The sequence below is a fragment of the Grampus griseus genome, assembly GCF_964374135.1.
Source record: "Grampus griseus genome assembly, chromosome: 4".
Taxonomy (NCBI): Eukaryota; Metazoa; Chordata; class Mammalia; order Artiodactyla; family Delphinidae; genus Grampus; species Grampus griseus.
The window spans coordinates 28,304,465-28,326,570 of NC_138997.1; the positions used below are offsets into that span (position 1 = coordinate 28,304,465).

The 22,106-nt window shown below is 35.9% G+C and overlaps 1 protein-coding gene across 1 annotated transcript in view; it reads right to left on the reverse strand.

Moving 5' to 3' along the window:
* IQCM (IQ motif containing M) overlaps window positions 1-22,106 on the reverse strand; it is a gene marked incomplete at its 5' end in the record, with an annotated part of 334,909 nt that overhangs the window by 211,399 nt on the left and 101,404 nt on the right. Inside the window, one exon of the mRNA XM_082653985.1 lies at window positions 14,380-14,438. Coding sequence (XP_082510111.1) covers window positions 14,380-14,438 — 59 coding nt within the window. The remainder of the gene's footprint in view (window positions 1-14,379; window positions 14,439-22,106) is intronic.

Here is a 22,106-nt window from a genome sequence, read left to right on the forward strand (position 1 = left end):
TGTGAGAGACTTCCCCTCTCACGCAAAGCTGTCCATATGATGCCCAGATAAAGCTTGTTATGTGCCATTGCCACTTCATGGCCATGCCTTTTCCTTGATTATCCCCATGATCTTTGAACTCAGTACAATGATCCATAGTTTTACTTAATTCAGCACTACTATTGAATATATTGAAATAGTCAATACATTGAAAGTTGTCCTATTTATCCAAGTCCAAACCATGAAAAAAAATCAAAGAAAAGTCTCCTCCTTAAGTTAAATATATAACAACTAAAATATTATTAATATAAATATATTAGGAGCTCACTGTGGTAAACTGATTACACTCACGGCCAATTAATGCTTCCTTATGTCCCTATCTTTGCAATGTGATTTTATAGCCCCAACCATCAAGAGGCAGAATCATAGGTTACCTACCTATGAATCTAGGCTATGATCAAGGTTATCAGATCAGATAGTTTTCAGTGAAAGAAGGAATCATTAAACAAGATTGCATGTGAGAAAAGATACAATAAGTTCATTATTAAGTTAATCATATCTAAACATTAGACACTGAGCTTGGCAAACATTTGAACAGGGAATTTCCTTTCAACTGCTAATGCTTATACGATAATATATATTAAACACTACATCAGTTTTAGAGTTTGTTTCAGATATTGCTACTAATTAGTTTTGGCTGATATTGAAGTATTTTGTATGTTCCATTTATAAAAGCACTCTTTGCCCATCTGTTCATAGGTTGAAAGTGATTAAAGGACACTTATTTTGGCTGTTGTAGAAGCCAAATACTTTTTAAGCTGCAAATATGTGACAAAATCAATTCAGGTTGCCAAGTTCGGAAATACATTAAGAGATTTGTGATGCCTCCCTACCCCCAATTCCTCTTCCAACCTGCATTATCGAGAAGTAAATATCACCGCTTTCCTGATTAGACTATCATGCCTGCTTTGTCCAAATGCTTTGTAATTTAGTTATAATTTACACAATTTACTCTGATTTGGATCCTCTGCTACCAAGCTGTGTCAAGGGCTTTCGTTTCCTGTACTTGTAGCCTTGAAGTAGAAACACGTGATGCCCTCATGCTTTGAATGCTGGATCTGAAAGTAACTTGGCTAACAAGTGAAACAAGTTTGTGGCCTACTTTAATGTCCTATATGAGATCTGTTCAGTTTAAAAACAATGTATTAAATTCAGCATGGGTGAAAGAGATTTTTAAGAACAGGGATGTTACACATTTCCATGAAAAATCTTGTCTCAATATTATTTAGTACTCCATTTTCAAATCTTCCCAAGGGTTTAGTACTTCATGCTAGCAAAACCTATTCACTTAAAAAAAATCAAAACAGGATTCCTGGAACTTTTAAAAATAGGTGCAATCCTCCTGAAGTGGAAGATAGACACCAGTTTAGTTAAGGCAAAAATTTTAAATAGTTTAAATATGTGAATGAGATGTGTTTTCTTCTGTGCTTTCCACACTTTTTTTGTGTTCTGATCATTCCTCAAAATGCTAGCCTGCCCTGAGCCATAAAACCCAAGACCCCTACTATTTTGGGTAGCTCCCAGTTCCATGGCAATCTCTTTCACTAGATCATATTAAAGGGTGAGGTTGATATTCTGAAGCCAAGGGTACTTGGCTTCAACAGTTTACAACCTCAAGTGCTCTAACTAGTACCTATCCAGAAATGCAAATCATACAACGGGCTGGGAGAATTTCTTCTCCCTGCCCCCATACCTGATTTTCCTAGGAAGACATTCTCCCAGCCCATCATGTCATATATCTGGAAAGATGGGTTTTATTTTTGCTGCTGCTGCTGCTTGGTTTCAAGTTTCTAACAGTTCTTCCTCAAAACAAGATAGAGCTTTTTAAATTTCAAATTCAGTTCAAAAAAATGCAATTATTCTTTCCTGCACATATCAGCTTTTTGGAGGAACACTATTTGTTATGAATTAAACTGAAATTATCATTTCAGACAATACAAAAACAAAAGCAGAGAGGAAACACTGGTTTTGTTCAAATTTAATTGATTCTGACATTATGGGCAAGGTAAGCATGATGCACTTCCAGGGAATTCTCTCTAAAACAAACATTTAAACCACCTTTTTATTGTACCTACATGTTTTTATTTGAAGGGCACTGAAAAACATTACCACTGAAGATGTCTGTAATGACTAGGGTGTTTATGCCAAAGGTGTAATGGGAGCTGATATTTCTGTGGCACAGCACCCAGAGGTGTCAATTTTTCACGAGCTTATCTATGCAATAGGGAACATAATGAGTTGTATAGTCTTTCTCCCAAAACATTCATTTATTCCTCTTGGGGTAGCCCTTTGCTCTCAACCCAAACTTTGGTCAGTTATGGAGAAGAGCTGGCTCTACCCCCTGCCATCCGTCTCTCTCATCTCTGCTCCAAAAGAGCAGACAATGAAGATGGGTGCCTGTCCACAGATTCCTTTTCCCTAGAACTGGGCTTTAGGTAATGAAATAAATCCCCACAACAGTTCAGGTGATTCTAAAAACAATTTCTGATATTATACTCAATATTTTATTCCCACCCACATAACTGTTTTAGGTACTGTCATTTCCAGGAATTGAGGAGACCCTCAAGCAAACACGCTCAGAGTGGTGGTCAGAAAGCAGGTCAAATTCTACTAGAAAAACAGGAAATGTGGACAGTCTTTGGAACAACCTGGAGAGCGATGGGACTTTGTAACCCCCTCTCCCCATGCTTCTGCCTCCCTACTCTCCCTCTGTATGAATGCTTCCATGAAAAAGTAATGGAAAATCTGATTTTCTCTGCTTGAGAAAATCTGCTTCTCTCCATTCATTCTTATTTTACTTTTCTGGGTAGGATTACTGTGACTTAGAGATGAGAACTTATGTGTTCTCCCTCTCATTATTCTGCTTGCTGTTTCTCAGATGTTTTCCTTCTGATTCCACACAGGAATTGTTACCAATAATGTCTGCTTCTTTCCCTACCCGGTTATTGTTCGCATCAATAAGGCAAAATTACTTTTTATAGCAGCAGACAGAAAAATTATTCATTGACCAAGGAATGGAGGAGGAGGAGGTCTTGCTCTAAAAGCCCCTTCTCCCTGAGTGTAGGCAAGGGTGAGATTTTCATAGGAAAAGGGGCTAAAGGGGCGGTATGGGGCAGAGGTCTTGTCATTTAAGTTCATGGAAATGGGTGGTGATTTCCTGGGCCAGGGTCTGCACCTCTTTTCTGCCCTTTTATGGTCCTTTGGAGTTTGGGTCAGAAGCAGAGGGAACCAACATGGTGTCCTTGGGCAGGAATTTTAGCATTAAAATGAGATGATAAATAGTTGTAGAGAGACCTTTGTCCCAATTTCAAGTTCAGCCAGCTTATACCACTTCCTTGTAGTTAAGCCCTCTTGGTACTGTCAATGTAAACACAGCTAGAAGATACAGTCAGTTTGGTTTTCTGCAAGTTTGTCCAGAGGGAGGTTTTTATTAGAAATGAGTTTCGGGGGCGGGGGTGCTTCCTTGCTTTTTTGAGGAAAGCAGGTATCCTTGTGTTTGTTTAATATCAGATCGTATTAGTTATCAATCAGATGGTATGTGAAGAACTAAAGAAAGTAGTAGTGGTGCCAAGAGCCAGAATGTGTACAAAAAGGATGCCAGGCCATCCTGAATTCATTTCCTTTGTTTTAATTTTATTACTGTTTTGTTTTGTTTTCACTATATTACTATACCAGGGAATTATTTATGATGTTTCTCAATTTCAGGAGGGCAAATTTCAAGATTCTCATAAAATCTTTGTAAACAAGGTAGAGAAATATAGGCTGACTGGGCAGTCTTGGGCGGTAGGGTGGATAGTGTCATTACTAGCTGAGATAGGGAATATAGGAGAGAAGACATGGGGAAGGGAAAACATAATTATTGCAATTTTGAGAGACGGTTATGGGATATCCCAGTGAAGATACCCAGGAAGGAGCAGAAAGTCTGAGATAGGAGTTATAAATTCCTGAAAGGGAAAAAAATCATTAGAAGGCAGAGAAAAGATCCAAAAATTTAATCCATGCATTGAACAAATATATATTCATTTACTCATTCATTCATTCATTCATTTAGTGTAAGATACTCTTCTAGCATTGAGGATACACTGATAAATAAAACATAGAAAATTCCCTGTCCTCATTAAGCTTATATTCTAGTGGGAGAGACAGACAGTAATCACAGTAAACAAGTTAATTATTGAGTATTTTAGAAGGCAATGTATGCTTTGATAGAAAATAAAGCAGAGTAAGGAAGTTGGGAGTGCTAGCAGGGGTGGAAATTGCACTTTTAAATAGTGTGTTATGGCTGGTGTGGGATTACTGAAAAGGTAACGTGTGAGCTAACTATCTCAGGCAAAAGTGTTAAGGAGTTAAATCCAATGTTGAAATGTGATAGCTATGCTTATAAAGTTCTGCAATTGGTTAATATACATGATTGTACAAATAATTCCTCTCAGACTCATGAGGATGGTTAGGTACCTTTCCTCCATCATTGTAGTTACGACATAACTTAATTCTCTTGGTCTATCACCCCTCTATACTCTGAATTCCCTAAGAGCAACTACTTTTCCTTGTGTACCTGGCAATGTATAATAGATGAAGGGAAGAAAAAAAGGGATAGAGAAAGAAAAGAAAGGAGGGACAGCAAAAGAACAGAATAGGGATACGTTAGAATATCTGAGAAAGGCTCAGGGTTTGCTTGTCTGGGGTTTTATTTATTTTTCAGAAATGAAATCAATGTGAGTATTGCCCTTAAGAGACTGACCCCCAAAGCTGACATATGATGGACTGCATGAACTGATCTAGAATATCTACAGTTTGGTTCCACTCTACACTATTCATAAAATTACATCTGAAATACTATGTTCTTTCCTAAGCATCACACTTCAAGAGGGATACTTTTGAGTATGGTGGGCATCTGTTCCTTTCCTCTGTTTTCACCTCCTTTCCCTTGTGGAATTGCACTTCTCCTTCTCCATTTGTATGACTAGGATTTGTCTAGGGCTGGCCATGTCATCCAAGCTGGAAGGTCAGCCAGAATATTTCTCTGTGTGTGTGTGTCTAATAAGAGACCTTTCTTTCTGGTAAGAGCAGGAAGTAAGTCAATTACAAACAGCTGGAAGCCAACCATTTTGCTTACCACATGGAGAAAAAGTCTATAGTAAGAGGTTTTAAGGCCAAATAGGGGCAAGCAGAGATTTAAAATGAATGAAAGGAGAGCACATCCTAAAGACATTACTTGAACCTGTTGAATCAGTTGAGCCTAAGATGTTAAAGAGATAAAAAGAACGGATGTCTGACATACTCTACACTCTTGGAACCTCTACTTATATGAGCAAACAGATTTAATTACCATTTTGCTTAAGCTAATTTGAATTAGCATCCTAATAAATATATAAATATAATAAAGATATGTGTGTGTGTATAGAAAGAGAGAATCTAAAGAGAGAACTGGTAACTAGAGTGGCTTCAAGAAGACAGAATCAGGACCAGTGGGTACCAGCTCAAGGGGGATAGGTGCTGAGCCTCACAGAGACAGCTGTCAAAGTCAGAGCACTAATTAGAATGAAATGGATTCCACTTGAACAGAGTAATTACTAATCCCTGGAGTTTTCAAGTAGAGGTGATGTAGGTACCATGTTATAGAGGAGATTCACCCTTTGGATAGAGGGTTTCAGTAGAAAATCTTTAAGGTTCCCTAAACTCTTGAGATTCTATAATTCCCCAAAGACAAAATACAACTAGAGGAAGTATCATTGGAGAAATATCCACTATAAATTTATTTTCAAAAAATGCTTAGGCTGGGTACTGACCCAGAAAAAATAATCTGTTCACAGAAGATACCATAAACAAGCTAATATTACATTAGTAATTAACAAATTTTAGAAGAGACCAAAGGAAAGTTATTAGGTGGTAAACTGTAAAATTGTTTTGAGATAAAATAAGAGGACTTGACCCATTTCAGAAAAAATGATGATGGACAAATGCAGTAATTTTAGAGATATAAAGGAAACATTAAAGTACCTAGCTAAATCTCCAGACTCTGAAATGTGAATTTCATACTTAGATATGACAGTAAATGTACTATATTCTATTATATGAAAAAAGAGAAAATTTAGAATTCTTAGCACAGTTTTGCTTTTCAGTAACATATTAGTGAGTCATATCTGGTTACTACTACCCTTTTAGTTTTAGCATGCTACAAAATAGGAAGGGAAAATATATAATTATTCCTCATCTACATATTTACATGAACTATCTGGATGCTTAGAATCCTAAAGAATGAAAACAAAAAGAGGAACTTAAGGGTTCTAAATGGTACACTTCATAGATGGTATATTTAAACAATGTTTTTATCATCCAGAATTGAAACAAACTAAAAAGTAAAATGGTGAAGGGCTGATGACCACCTTTTACAACTTCTTACAACTTCTTACAACTTTAACATTATGAATTAACGATAGAATATTTTTCTTCTATGAGTTAAAGACCCATCAATTTTTCTATTCTGTACTTGGAAATCAGTCAGTCATTTTAAAAAACAATTATGTACTTTAGAAATTCAACGAAAGGAAAATTTATCGAAAGGAAAATTTATCACTAAAGTCAGATGAATCTGCAAAGAATTAACAGCTCACTGCTGAAAGACATCAAAAGAGAATAAGTGTTTTATTCATGAAATACAATAGTTTATCTGAACAAAGAAGGAGATACTATTTGCAATATAGTTAGAGGTGCCAAACAAATTCAAGTGGACCTCAAGGAAGATATATGAAGAAATCTTTCTCACAGAAAATAAAAGTACAATGTCATGGTAATAGTACAATAGATTACAATCCTGGTTCACAATTTTCACTTAGATATTGAGAATTAACTCTGTGTGCTAATGTATTATTTCCTTTTAGTTAATAATATAAACTGCTTTTGATATTTTTATATTTATGATACCACACAAAATAAGAGAAAATGTGTTAAGCATGAAGAAGTTAATGAAAAGATTAAAAAAAAGGTGATGCCAGGAAAAGACAAGATCCCACTTCATTGCAAAATATCATTCACTTTTTACCTTTATCAGGGTAAAAACATAAACATATATACTATAATTTGTGTACATATTACTTTTTTTAAATTACAAATTAAGAATTACATCTATTGGGCTTTAATTCTTTCTGGTTTAGAAATCTTACATAGAGTATTTTACTTTGAAAAACAATAAAACTCGTAAAAACGTTCCTTTGGCAATTCTATTTGAAATGAAATTGCTTGGTTCGCTTTGAAAAGCTCATCATAACCTTTCTTTTCCCTTAAAAAAGGTTTTAGGCTTTCTCAACCATACCTTAACCTTAAGGATTTCTAACAATCTTCTGACATTTACGGAGTTCTAAAATTTCAAAATTTACCATTTAAATTGAAATATTGAGGAAATAGAAACTTGCATTCTGAAATCAAATAATTTTGCTTTATATTGTTCATTTATGAAATTTATATTCTCTAAATGTTGGGCAAGGGTGTGTATGAAATGAGTATTTTTAGCAGAATTGAAAATCAAGACAATAAGATCATATCTCTCATAAAAATAACACAAATATATATTTAAGAACCCCAAAATAAAATCAAGTAGCCACCGTGTGGAATCTGGAACCTGGTAAATTTATCCTAAATGTACTGGATTTGAGCATTATAGTTCTTTGTTTAATAATGCTGCTAATGAAAAGTCTTATATACATCTGTATACATATTTGTATAGCAAATGGACCTAAGCACTACTGTTATATCTTTTTCTCTCCTTCTAAATTTTGAGATCTTTACAGTTGAAAACACTAGAAGATGGACAAAAAAAATAGAAATGTGAAAATATGCATTTTAGGTTCATGATCACTGAAGATTAGGACAAAAATAATTATAACTCTGCCTTATCTACCACTCTTTATCCATATAAGGTAACAGGTTCCCTTCCCTCTCAAGAACAGGAGTGGGTGCCCAAATTTGCAGTAATTCCAAATCAAGTGCAGCAACAGCATTTTTAGTTTGCTTAACTTCCCATCCCAACCTTTTAACAGCCAAGTGACTGCCTCCTTAAAAAACACTGCTGAGTGGGTGCATAAGCCAGTTCTATTTGCCAGCTGTAGAGAGTTCTCTCAAAGCTTGTGGCTATGGGTAAATAAATTCCATCATTTTTTTTTCTATAACTAAGAAGAGGGGGAAAAAACCAAACTCTCTTATATTTATTATAGCCTGGCAATGGTGATATATGTGTGACATATTTTCACCCTTGAAATGCAAAAGTACTTTAGAAATTGGCCAGTACCTTACTGAAATTGACAGATGACTGATGGAAGGTTATAATATACTCTGTCTCATGCAGATTCTACGGAAACCTCTAGCTGAAAATATATGAGAGATTTCTCTCTAACAAGAAAAACTCTTTAAGACAAGCTTAAAGGGTCCCAACATTTGGATTCTAAAGTTTCACAGAATTTCTATGACATAAATGGTATAGGATTTCAAATGAAGAAGAAAATCTTAATAGTGTTTCACTTAAATATTTTCAATGAAATGTGTCTGCATGTGAAATATTTAGTTTTATATCATTCACTACTTCACTCTGTTTTCACATTGTTTCACTTTCTTTTATCTCTCTTCCTCCAGAATTCTATCTAGTAATACGTTTTAATCACTAGAGCCACTCTTGTACTTGCTAATTCATTAGTTTCAGTCTACTTCTCTTAAGTAATCATCAGAAAGGCTGTTAAAATTTAAGATACAAATGGCATAAAAGCAGCATGACTGAGTAAGAACGCTGTGAATTGAGTGTTGGACTCTAGTAACAATTTTGGTTTTTTTTTTTCTTTTTACTTTTGTGACCTTGAAGAAGACACTTAATCTTTTTAAACTTTTACTTTCTCACCTGGAAATTAAAAGAATTGAATCAAGTGATCTCTAAACTTCCCTTCAGCCATCATCCTCTAAAACATTTATGACAGCCCTGCAAAAGTTAGCTAGATGTCCCTGCAAAATTGCCACAGCTCTTTATGCTGCAACAGATGGCAGACGGTACAGGAAAATGCTTAGCATTCAGAGTAGCTGGTTGGCTCCAGGAAAATAAATACAATAAACACTCACCTTTCAGAGTGTACAACTTTTTATTATTGAAAGGGCTGGACCAAATTTTACTTTAGTAATACCTATGAGAAAAAAAATGACTTCCCATTCAAACTAACCAGGTAAAGGATATTTACAGGAAAAAGACTTACACAAGAAGATAAGCTAACACCATCAAATAGTTTAAAAATATATAATATTTTTTTCTTAAAGCAAGTCTTTTTATGAAAAGGTTTTTGATGACAAATTCAATTTCTTTAATAGATATGGGTGGGGCTTCCCTGGTGGCGCAGTGGTTGAGAGTCCGCCTGCCGATGCAGGGGACGTGGGTTCGTGCCCCGGTCCGGGAAGATCCCACATGCCGCGGAGCGGCTGGGCCCGTGAGCCGTGGCCGCCGAGCCTGTGCATCCGGAGCCTGTGCTCCGCAATGGGAGAGGCCACAACAGTGAGAGGCCCGCGTACCGCAAAAAAAAAAAAAAAAAAAAAAAAAAAAAAAAAGACCAGTAGGAATAGAAACTTTCCTCTAGGATTTCAATGTGCTGTAGGAAATAGAATAAAAAAAAAAAAAAAAAATAGACATGGGTTATTCAGATTTTCTATTTGTTCTGTGTCAGTTTGGTATGTCTTTTTTCAAGAATTTGTCCATTTCATCTCAGTTATTGAATGTGGTAGGCATGAACTTATTCATATAATCTTTTCTCCTTTTAATGTCTATACAATGTATAGTGATTCCACTTCTTTCATTTTTAATATTGGTAATTTGTGTTTTATCTCTTTTTCTTAGTTTTGTTAGGAGCTTACAAATTCTACTAATCTTTTCAAAGAACCAACTTTTGGCTTTCTTAATTTGCTTTATTGTTTCTGTTTTTTATTTCATTGCTTTCTGTTCTTACCTCTATAACGAATGTTACACGTGCACTTAAAAAAAAACATATCTTCTACATTTGTTGGTTGTAGTCTACAAATGTTAATTAGTTCAAATCAGTTGATGGTTTGTTCAAATCTGCTATGTTGTCATTTACTTTTTACTAATTTTCCTATCAATTACTAAAAGACGTGTAAAAACATTCCAGTCATAATTATGCAGTTGTCCATTTTATTCTTTAGTCCTGTCAATTTCTGCTTTATTTGTGTTAAAGCTCTATTATTAAGTCATACACATTTAGGATTATTACCTAATTCTAATTAATTCATTCTTTTACAATTATGAAGTGTCCTCTTTATGTCTGGAAATCGTCCTTGAAGTCTACTTTGATGTATAGCCACCCTAGCACTCTTCTGCTAGCTTTTTTTCATTGTGTATCTTTTCTCTAACCTTTTACTTCCAATTAATGTCTTTTTATGTTCATCTCTTATAAATAGCATAGAGTTGGTTCTTGCTTTTTTATCCATCCTGACAAGCTCTTACTTTTAACTGCATGTTTATTCTGTATATGAAATATTGGTACAGTTGGGTTTAAGTCTACCATTTTACTATTTGTTTTTTATTCACCCATTATATGTTCTCCCTTTCCTGTCTTCTTTTGGGATAACCAAATAGTTTTTGATATTCCATTTTAGTTTTCGTATTATCTTTTAGGTTTATCTTTTTGTATTAGTGGTTGCTCTGGGAATTACAATTTGCTTTCTTATCCCACTCTACTTAGAATTAATACCACTACACATAAAATGAAAGAAACTTGAAAAGTATAAGTCCATTATTTTGCTAGCATTGTCATATATGTTTTTGCATCTACCTACTTATAAGTACCATAATAATGTTATGATTTTGCCTAAAATGTTCAATTTAAAAATAATTGGAAAAAATATTCTTTTTCATATATTTTCATCATATATTTTCTATGTTCAATGTTCTTTATTTCTTCTTGTAGATTCAAATATACAACAGGTGTCATTTCTCTCAGCAGGAAGAGCTTCCTTTAACATTTGTGAAAAACAGATCAGTTGGCAGTATATTCTCATTTCTTTAATTTAGCTGAAAATTTCTTTTTTCAACCTCAATACTGTGAGATAGTTTCACTAGATACAGAATTATCAGTTGATAATCTTTCTTTTAGCACTTTAAATATATAATTTCATTGCCTTCTGGTCTGCATCATTTCCAGTGAGAAGACATCCATCATTCTCAGAATTGTAACCCTTTGTACAATGTGTACTTTTCCCTGCTGGTTATTTCAAAGGTTTTTCTTTGCCTTTAATTCTCAACTCTTTGCCTATGATATGCCTACGTGTTTTTTCTTGTGTTTATCTTGCTTAGATGTGATATCTTCTTGGATGCGTAAAGATGTTTTTCATTAAATTTGGAAATTTCCAGCTATTCTTTCTTTCTTTTTTTTATAAATGTATTTATTTTATTAATTTATTTTTGGCTCATTGGGTCTTCATTGCTGCACATGGGCTTTCTCTAGTTGCAACGAGCGGGGGCTACTCTTCATTGCAGTGCGCGGGCTTCTCATTGCGGTGGCTTCTCTTGTTGCAGAGCACGGGCTCTAGGTGCATGGGCTTCAGTAGTTGTGGCCTGTGGGCTCAGCAGTTGTGGCTCGTGGGTTCTAGAGCACAGGCTCAGTAGTTGTGGCGCACAGGCTTAGCTGCTCTATGGCATGTGGGATCTTCCCGGACCAGGGCTCGAACCCATGCCCCCTGCAATGGCAGGTGGATTCTTAACCACTGCACCACCAGGGAAGCCCCCAGCTACTATTTCTTCAACTACTTTTTCTGCCTTATTCTAGTTCTCTTCTTCTGAGACTCCAATTCACATATGATAGGCCACTTGATATTAATTTATAGGCCCATCAGGCTTTGTTCATTTTGTTCTCAATCTATCGTTTTGTTCAGATTAGTCTCTATAGATCTACAAGTTTACTAATCTTCTCTACTGCCTTCTCCAATATGGTGTTCAACCATTCAATGAAATTTTCACATCAGATACGTTATTTCTCAGTTCCGGAACTTTCATTTGATTATTGTCCTTGTATTTTCCATTTATGCACTGGGATTCTCTGTTATTAGGAACATGTTTTTCTTTAAGTTCTTGAACATTTATAATAACTGCTTTCAAGCTCTTGTCTGCTAATTCTAACATTTGGGATATCTTTTTCTTTGATGTAACCCAGATTTTCCTGTTTCTTAACATGTCTAACATTTTATTTGTTGTGTACTAAACATTGTATATTGTAGGGATTGTGGATTATGTTACCGTCCTTGAAAGAATATTGATTGTTTTTTAATTCTAGGTGGCAGCTAAGTTACCGGTTTATCATCTTGAACTTGTTGAGGCTTAGTTTTATGCTTTTGTTAGGGTGAATCTGTTTGTTTCGTCCCTTGTACTAAGGTGAATTCCTTAGTCCTGGGGTATATTCTCCACTCCATAGGTGTTGGCCTTCCAAGATTTCCATGGAGAGACTGAGGTGTTTACTAAGTACTGTCATCTGAAAGGACTTAAACTCCAACTTCTGTCTCCCTCCATGGTGAACAGCAACTGAGAACTCTGCCTAGGCTTTAAATTCCACAAATGTAAGGAGTCTCTCTTGTTCATCCCGTCCTTAGCATCTTGTTAGCATCTTGTTAAATGAATAAACTGTGAAAGACTGAAAGAAAATTTTCTGAGCAGGACAAGACACAATCTGTTTTTCCTTTTCCTCTGGAAATTGTTCATTTGTTCAGTTATATTTTCTGAGTATCTACTACATTGCTGGGATTGTGCCATGAGCTATAGATAGAAAAGTTAACAGAATCAACCACCCCTACTCTCACAGAACTTGAAATTTTAGCCAGGGATCATTCTGGCATAATTTAGCTTATAGTATGTAGCAATGACTGCAATTAAAGGACCTATGTTTGAATCCAGCTCTATCACAGACTAGCTGATTGACCCTAAGTGAAATATTCAACCTCAGTTTACCCATCAGTAAAATGGTGATAATAAAATACATCATGTGTTGTTACGGGAGTTATATGAAAGTACCTCATACAAACTAAGCACAGAATGAATGCTACTACTAATGAATTTAGCTACTACTAAATTTAGTATGAGACTAAATCTCAGAAAACACCTAATCTTAAACTGGATATTTATTTATTGGAGGTTTAAACAATTATTTGGGATTATTTCACAGTCATATTTGGCCAAGATTTACCATATAGTGCAATTCCATAATACTTGAACCTTAGAGTCAAATGTATTTGGGAATTCAGATTTTGTTTCAAAGTCTAGGAAATTAATATAGCATGTATACCATATATTATGTAACATGTCTGGGGCAGTGTCCCATCATTGAACATATTAATATTAATTAGCTAATATAATTAATGTTAATATGTATGCAAAGTATGAATATTCACATGAAGTGGGAAAAGTAGAGACTATGAGTAATCATGATCACTTATTACTTCAGGTCAGGTTTTGACATTAAGAGTTTTGGCACCACCTTAGGTGACATCAACTTTCAGTTTCTGGAGCTTTCCAGATTTTGGAATTGTGAATAAAGGATTATGGACCACACCTTTTGAGTAACTGAGAGAAGGAATTAAGAAGGATGTCAAGTAAGAGAAGGTAGCTTGAATAATATATTTGAATAAACCTGTATTTACTAGGGGGTAAGTTTTCCAAACTGGTTGCTCTGACAAACTTCAGTCTCCAAGGTTTACCCTTTTGCTATTTGCATCAATATGGCTTGACACAGAGCTTTGCACCGAGTCAGTACAAAAATAATATCTGGTGAATTAATAAATTAATGCATTACCAGTGAAAAAGAAAGCACAGGTCTGAAACCTGTCCTTTTCAGAAACTTCACTGTTAATTTTCCATAATCCCTTCTTTCCATCTCACTCTCCAATCTATCTCACAAAATCAGTTATTTTTTCACAAAAGTTTGTCAACAAATTTGCTACACAAAGAAGCAGAGCAATCTTAAGAATGCCTCATGGAGTCACTGAAAGGCATGCTGTACCATAGTGAATTGCAGGACATAGTTTCTAATAAACAAAACTGCTGAAACATCATACAGTACTGTTTACAATGCTTTTACTTGCCACTGCAAAGTAAACCTACAGCCTGGTCTACTGAATGAGCATTAATACACTCAAAAAAATAAGAATTTTTTATCCTTGCCTTAGTCAAATTAAATGGGAACTTTGAAAAAGATACGTTGAAAACTTGAGCTTTCAACAACCTACATTTCTTTAAACCAGATACTTAAGTCAGGATAAAACCAAAAGCAAGCATATTAATTTAAACTTTTCTGCTATTATATAAAGATATACCTGGGTTGTGGCTTTGATTCTGGCTTGACAGACTGTTGTTCTTTTTTGATAAAACTTTTCTAGAATAAGAGAAAGAAGAATTGACACAATTAGGAAACCAACTTCATTGTCTATAAAATCTTAATTCCACTCATGTTCTATTATATTATCAAAGGGAGAAACAACTGATCCATTTTAATATATAAGCCTAAACGTTGATATAAGTATATATTATAAACCTAAACACATATAAATAAGTATACTCAGAGGAGTATGATCACAGAACCTCCTCCGGCATCTTTTGGCCCCCAGGAATACAATTCCTTCTGATCATTTCAGTGAGCAAATAGCCATAAAAATCTACTAGAGATAAGAATTTATTTATTTAATTACTTATTTGCCCTCTGTCTTATAAAAAGTTTTAAGGTAGCTTACAAAAAATATAGTATGTGTGAAAAAAGAAAAAAAAGGATATCAAGTTAAAGGGAAAATACGGATAGAAAAATAATGTCAAGTGTTTTCTGATACTGCTTACTGTGTTACAAAGATTTGCCTCTCAAATTCCCAGCTACCAAAGTGTTACAGACTGAACTGTGTTCCCCTAAAAGTCATATGTTGAAGCCCTAATCCCGAAATGTGACTATATTTGGAGATAAGGCCTTTCAAGTGGTAATTAAGGTTAAATGAGGTCATAAGGGTGAGGCTCTAATCCAATAGGACTGGTGACCTTATAAGAAGAGGAAGAGATGCCAGGGGCATGTGTGCACAGAGAAAAGGCCATGTGAGGACACAGCAAGAAGCAGCCATCTATAGGCCAAGGAGAGAAGCCTCAGGAAAAACCAACTTTGCCCTAGAACTGTGAGAAAATTAATTTCCGTTGTGTCAGCCACCCAGTCTATACTATTGTATTATGGCAGGCCTGGCAAACTAAAACACAAAGTAACAAAGAAAACACAGTAGTTCTAACATTCACAATATCTATAAGAGAAGTAAACTTATTTTCTGTGAAAAATTTCTTCCATGAGTCCTTCATAAGAAGCCTGGGATAGTGTAATGGTCAGCTTCAATAGCATCTCTTCAACAATGACACTTGAGAGTTTACTATGGATCTTTTACACAGTCCTTCAATGTCAGTCAACAGTTGAAAGAACAACTTAGGAGATGATTCTCCAAGATCTCAAAATAACTGGGTCATTCCCTTTCTGGTCATTCGGTGTGATCCAAAGGTTAAACTGATACCTAGAGGCATTGCATATCCATTTTATAATCTGCTATGACAATTATTTTGCCCAAAATAGCTTTTGAAAAAATGGCCTCAGATAAGAGGAATTTGAGGTAATCTTGACAATGAGTAAAGGTTAACGGATTTTGGATTGTTGGTGTTGTCTTCCCTCTCAGACTCTATAAGAAGTCGGTGCCAGAAAGTACCTTGGCTATTGATGTAATGCTCCTGATACCACAACGAAAATGCTTATTTTACTTTTGCTTTAAAGTTGCAAATAGGGACTTCCCTGGTGGCACAGTGGTTAAGAATCTGCCTACCAGGGCTTCCCTTGTGGTGCAGTGGTTAAGAATCCGCCTGCCAATGCAGGGGACACAGGTTCGAGCCCCGGTCCGGGAAGATCCCACATGCTGTGGAGCAACTAAGCCCATGCGCCACAACTACTGAGCCTGAGCTCTACAGCCCATGCGCCACAACTACTGAAGCCCTCATGCCTACAGCCCGTGCTCTGCAACAAGAGAAGCCACTGCAATGAGAAGCCCACGCACTGCAACAAAGAGTAGCCCCTGCTCGCCGCAACTAGAGAAGGCCCGCGCGCAGAAACAAAGACCCAACACAGCCAAAAATAAAATAATTAATTTTTTTAAAACAAGAATCAGCCTACCAATGCAGGGGACGTAGGTTCAATCCCTGGTCTGGGAAGATCCCACATGCCACAGAGCAACTAAGCCTGTGCGCCATAACTACAGAGCCTGCGCTCTAGAGCCCTTGTGCCACAACTACTGAAGCCCGCACACCTAGAGCCCACTCTCCGCAACAAGAGAAGCCACCACAATGAAAAGCCCATGCACTGCAACCAAGAGCAGCCCCCCTCGCGACAACTAGAAAAAGTCCACGCACAGCAATGAAGACCCAACGCAGCCAAAAATAAATAAATAAATTTATTTAAAAACATAAAGTTGCTAATATGTATTTAACCATTATTTGGCAACTGAACCCAAAGAAGTCTCTTCTATAAAATCTCAGGATATATAAAAAGTGTAAAGATGAAATGTGGAAGAAATTTGTATCTGTATTGCAAAAATACTCAGTTTTAAGATGCAGAGTGATTGTTTTAAATACAAGCTTCACTCTGTCCTATAGTGAGTGCTCTCTCGGATGCAGTCTGACTTGTATATGTAAACTTGTATTTCGTGCCATTCATTGTTTAAGACTGAAGATTAACTTTTCTTCTACTGTTATGTTAGAATGCAAGAATAACCTTGAGAATTAACTTGCATCACCTCTCAACTATTTGTCACTTTTAGAATTCCCTGATCATGTTTTATTTTTCAAAGCATTCACCCTCAAAAATAATACTGTACTTTTTAAAATTTATGTGCAACATGTAGGTGATAATAAAACAAGAAGAAGCACCTATATTTTAAATATTGCTCTCAAGATGTTCCATGACACATATTCATGGCTAGAAAAAATACTCACGGCTACAAAAATTATTTTTTAACTTATGTAGTCCATACTTTTGCACACAACAAAGTGCTTGGCTTGGAACACACTGTCCTTATGTGATACTACTATTTACACTTGCCAACTAAATTTTTTTAACTGCTTCCTTCTTGGCCAGACTAACTGAGATTTTCATATTCTCCACCATGAAAGGTGTCAAATATCAAGGCCACTAAGCAAAACAGTCTCAGACAAACATTCTTGAGGATTTTTCTTAATAAAATGTTCTCTGATTTTTTTCCAGTTACCTCTGTTGTGTCTTTTTCTTCCTACCTACCATAATTAGAAACCGGTGGTGGCGGGGGAGTTTGGTCACCTTTTTGTGAAGTCAATAGCAGTCCTTTTCTTTAAGGGGTCCTGGGGTTTTTTTTCTAAGTCTTAGTTTTCTCCATACTTATATATTAAAATCTCAAGTCCATTCTGCCTTGATGTTTCAATTCCATTCTCTCTCAAAATGTTTCTTCTTTCCACAGCTGCCAGCTGCTTCTCTAGACTTCTTCAAGATCCTAGTCTCTCCATGACAATGCATTTGAAGCGACACATTCTAAATACTTCGATAATGATGTAAGTCACTTATTAAATACTCATGTCAAAATTTTCCAATTTTTTTAACAACCTGTGTGAATTTATTTCAAACCTTTTTCAGACTCCTTTCCCCCACATATTTTCTCAAATCCCACAACTTAACCGGCACCAACTTCTGATAATTCACATAATATTAAATCTCAAGCTTCTTTTTAGAAGCAGCTACCTAATCCACCAACTCCCCCTTCTTTCCAAATCTCATCTGGAATTTATTTCTTCCTTTTGACAATGCTGCTAATTTCTCTCATAGTTTGATGATTAAATTCTTGCATTGATTAACCACAGATGAAATATGGAAGAAAGCCTTTCATTTCACATCATAATGCTAGCCATACTTCTATATTACTACTATTAGTGTGAAATTCTGCAATATGTTTGCAATAACAAGGTAATCTATAATTGGCACATTACACCTCCAATACTTACCCTAAAATGTGGTTAAAGGGGATTTTCTAAGTAGCAAGAAATTTTCATAGTTTTAAACAGCTTTGTGACCCTACCAGAAGCATATATAAACACATCATTCAAGGTAAATGAAAGGTTTCTTTAAAAATAGATAACTGTGAAGAGAAAATCACTGATAGCATATACATATAAAATTAAAAATTGCACATTAAAACATGTGAAATAAACTGAAAAGCTTTTTCTGCCAGGCTTGAAACTTGTGTTTCCCCAGCAGAAGTCAGTCATGTCACCAGCACATTCTGTGAAATAGCAGTGAGTTGCATTCCTTGTACTGCTACTGCTTCTTGTGTAAGAAATGTTTTAAAAAGAAAACTGTCAGTAACTTGCACACATGCAGAACCAGAAGGCACCAAACACATCATTTTGGAATTTTTCACAAGTCATTATCTTTACACTGTTGTATTTTAGAGCTTCTAAGAACACATACAAACCACAGAAGGGTTTTCCAGCCATAGAGCCACACCCAGGAAGTTGTGATAGGCCCAGGAAACCCATAGTTTCTCAAAATCTTCTTGTGGAGCCACAGAAGCCCCATTGTGAAGGTGTTCTCAAGTGTGGTATTTCTTTTACATTTCTTAAGAGAAGTGGAGGGAATACCATAGGTAATGCTGGTCACTCTGTAATAGCCATGACCTCAAAAAGCCATTCAACTTTCAAATTAGGCAAGACTGAGGGAGGTGGCCCAACAAAACATAGGTTTTTCCTTTATCAATCACTAGATAAAATTTCTTTAACCTCCAAGGGAAATGAAAACTCTTTGATATTTAGCAATTTAAGTATCACATAGGAGGCAATACAAAGACTGATGAGAAAGAGGGAGCTGGACAGAGAAGTTTACATCCCACTATAAGTCCCTCTGAGGGTTGGAACCTATTTGTAAAAGATATAACAGGGCTGTTGTTTCCAGTAGCACGTTCATAGCAACAAATCACAGCATAATACTAACACATATTCTAAAACGAAAAATCAAATATATTTTAAATGCATAGCTGAAATGAAGGGAAAGTAATAGAACTCTTTTCTGGTAGAAAACAACGAGAATGTTGAATTTACTGTTGTATGAGTTCTGGAGCCTGTCTTAGCCTTGGGGATGGCATGGAAATTTTAGACAACCTAGAACCTGGGTTCTAATGAGCCCCGTGCCCTGAAGTTGGGAGACAAACACTGGAACCCAGAGCATGAAGGAATATCAGAGCTGAGAACACCTCTCATAAAACCTAGGTACTGGAAGTGCAATATCCTTAGAATATAAACCAGGATTTTAAAATTCCCCTGGGGAGAGAAAGAAAGAAGTAGAAACAGAAGGAGAAAGAGATAGCATGAGACCACTTGTCTGTCATGGCCTTGCCTCTGGGTGGAGAGGAGAAAAAGTCACTCATAGGAATTTTTCAGGATAAGACTTCATTCATATGGATTTGGGGCCTGACTTCACACTATAGGCAATTCCCTAAACACCTCCTATCAAAGAAAAGCAAAAAATTAAGAACAAAGTGGTCCCAGGTTGGTAGTGCACTGAAAGAGTACCCAGTAAAAGCTAATATCAATCATTTTTAGAAGAATGCAGTTTAAATTCAGGTTTCAAAGAATTCTCACAATAAAATACCAAGAAAAATGAGCTCACAGTCAGAAAATCATCAAACATAAGAAAATAAGCAATCAAAGCATCAGAAGAAACAACAAACTACACATTCAGAAACTCAAAGACTCCAGTACTGAAACTAAGGTATACAGAATATAAAATAAGAATGAGCTTCCGTTTCTATATGTTTAGAGAAATATGTTAAAGTAACCAAAAATTTTCAAAGCTGACAAGCTGATTTGAAAAGTAACAACTAGACATTCTAGAAATGAAAAATATAATAATTGGAATAATTGGAAACTCAACGAGTAGCAAAAAAAAAAAAAGAATGGACACACAAAAAGAAAACACATAAAAGAGGAATCAGGAGGGAAAATAAGACCCAGGATACAGCAATAAGAGACAAAGAGATGGAAAATGTGAAAAAGTGGAAAAAAAGACAAAGAGTGACAATTAAATGGAAGACAACATATGTGTAAGGAGAGTTTTAGAAAAAGTTTTAAGCAGAGCTTATAAAGAAAAAAATGGAAGAAAAAAAGCATTTAAAGAGATAGTGACAGAGATTTTTTTCCAGAATGCTGAAAGACACTGACTTTCATAGTTAGGAAGCCAAACAGAAACCAAGCAGAATAAATAGAAAGAAAAACACACTTACACATCTCATAATAAAACAGCAGAACAATGAAAAGAAGTCCTTAGAAGTAGAGAAGAGAGATTACTCACAAAGGAAAGACAACTGGACAAACATCTGATTTTTCAACAGCAACAGTGGCAGCCAGAAAACAGGGGAAAGATAACTTCAAGATTCTGAGAATGTATTATTGAGGAGGAAAAAATAGATATAAACAGAAGTTTTCTGCCACCTGACCCTTACTAAAGGTACTTCTAAAGGATGTAATTCAAGAAGGAAAATCATCCTATAGCCTGTGACGCTAGATATAAGGGCAGGTAAAAAAAAAATTGGTAAGCATGTAGGTAAACCTAAACAGACAAGGAGGTAGAAAACAAAATAATGGTTTCTAATTTGTGAAGTTAAAAATAGTGAAAATAATAAGAGAATTAAACTCTGGTAGTTAAGGCAATCTAAGATTTCTGTATGAGGTGGGAAAAGGATAAATATACTTTAAAAGTATGTATTAAAATCCATAGGTTAACCACTTATAAAAAGTAAAAAAAGAACATAAAGGTCAAACGAGAACAAGGAAAACTAGTACAATGCTAGTTTGTACAATGTACTAGTACAAAACTAGTACAAGGAAAACTAGTACTAGGAAAAATGGAACAAGAGGGGAAAACATGTCAATCAATTTCCAAAATAGACAAAGGAGCAAAAGAGAAAAAAAAGGACAAAATAGAAAGAACAAATAGAGAACACAGAACAGAAGGGGTATAAATGCATCTAAATATATTTTTGAAAATACAACTGTATGATGTTCACAAAAAAGAAATAATCGTGGCCCAGAAATATGTGAAAAAAAATTCTCAGCCTGATTTGTCATTAGGGAAATGCAAATTAAAATCTCAAAGAAATATTTCATATCTTCCAAATTGGAAAAGGTTAAAATTTTGACATATTATTAAGTGTTACCAAGCATATGAAGCAATGCAGACTCTCATAAACTGTTTCTAGGAGTGGAAAACTGTTCTCTATATTGCCTGGTAACACTGAATATACGCCCACTGGCCAGCACAGCCAGTCTACTCCAGGCTGCTTGTGGCTAGAGGCAATCAATTATTCAGGCAGTTAATAATCAGTTATGGAGTTCCTACTGCCCAGGCCCTGTCCACCTGCCTCCCAGGCTGAAGGGATCAATATTCTGGCATCTATATAACCCGTTCTCGATGCAACAGGATGCAGGTTCATATTGATGCTGGGAATTCTTACCCTAGAGAAACTCTTGCACCTAACACTTGTAGAAGAATGTAGCAGAATTGTTCATAATAGGACATAACTTTTTAAAAAGGCAAATATCTCTCAGCTATAGAAAGGATAATTAAATTGTAGTGTATTCATTCAATGGGATGTTGTGCATCCATGAAAATGAATGAACCATGGGGCCACAGATTAACATTTATGAAGACTGATGGCTCTCAAAAATACATTGCTGGGACTTCCCTGGTGGCACAGTGGTTAAGAATCCGCCTGCCAATGCAGGGTACACGGGTTCGAGCCCTGGTCCGGGAAGATCCCACATGCCGCGGAGCAACTAAGCCCGTGCACCACAACTACTGAGCCTGCAGCTCTAGAGCCCGCGTGCTACAGCTACTGAAGCCCAAGTGCCTAGAGCCCGTGCTCCGCAACGAGAAGCCAGCAATAAGAAGCCCGTGCACCGTAACGAAGAGTAGCCCCCGCTCACCGCAGCTAGAGAAAGCCCGCGTGCAGCAACAAAG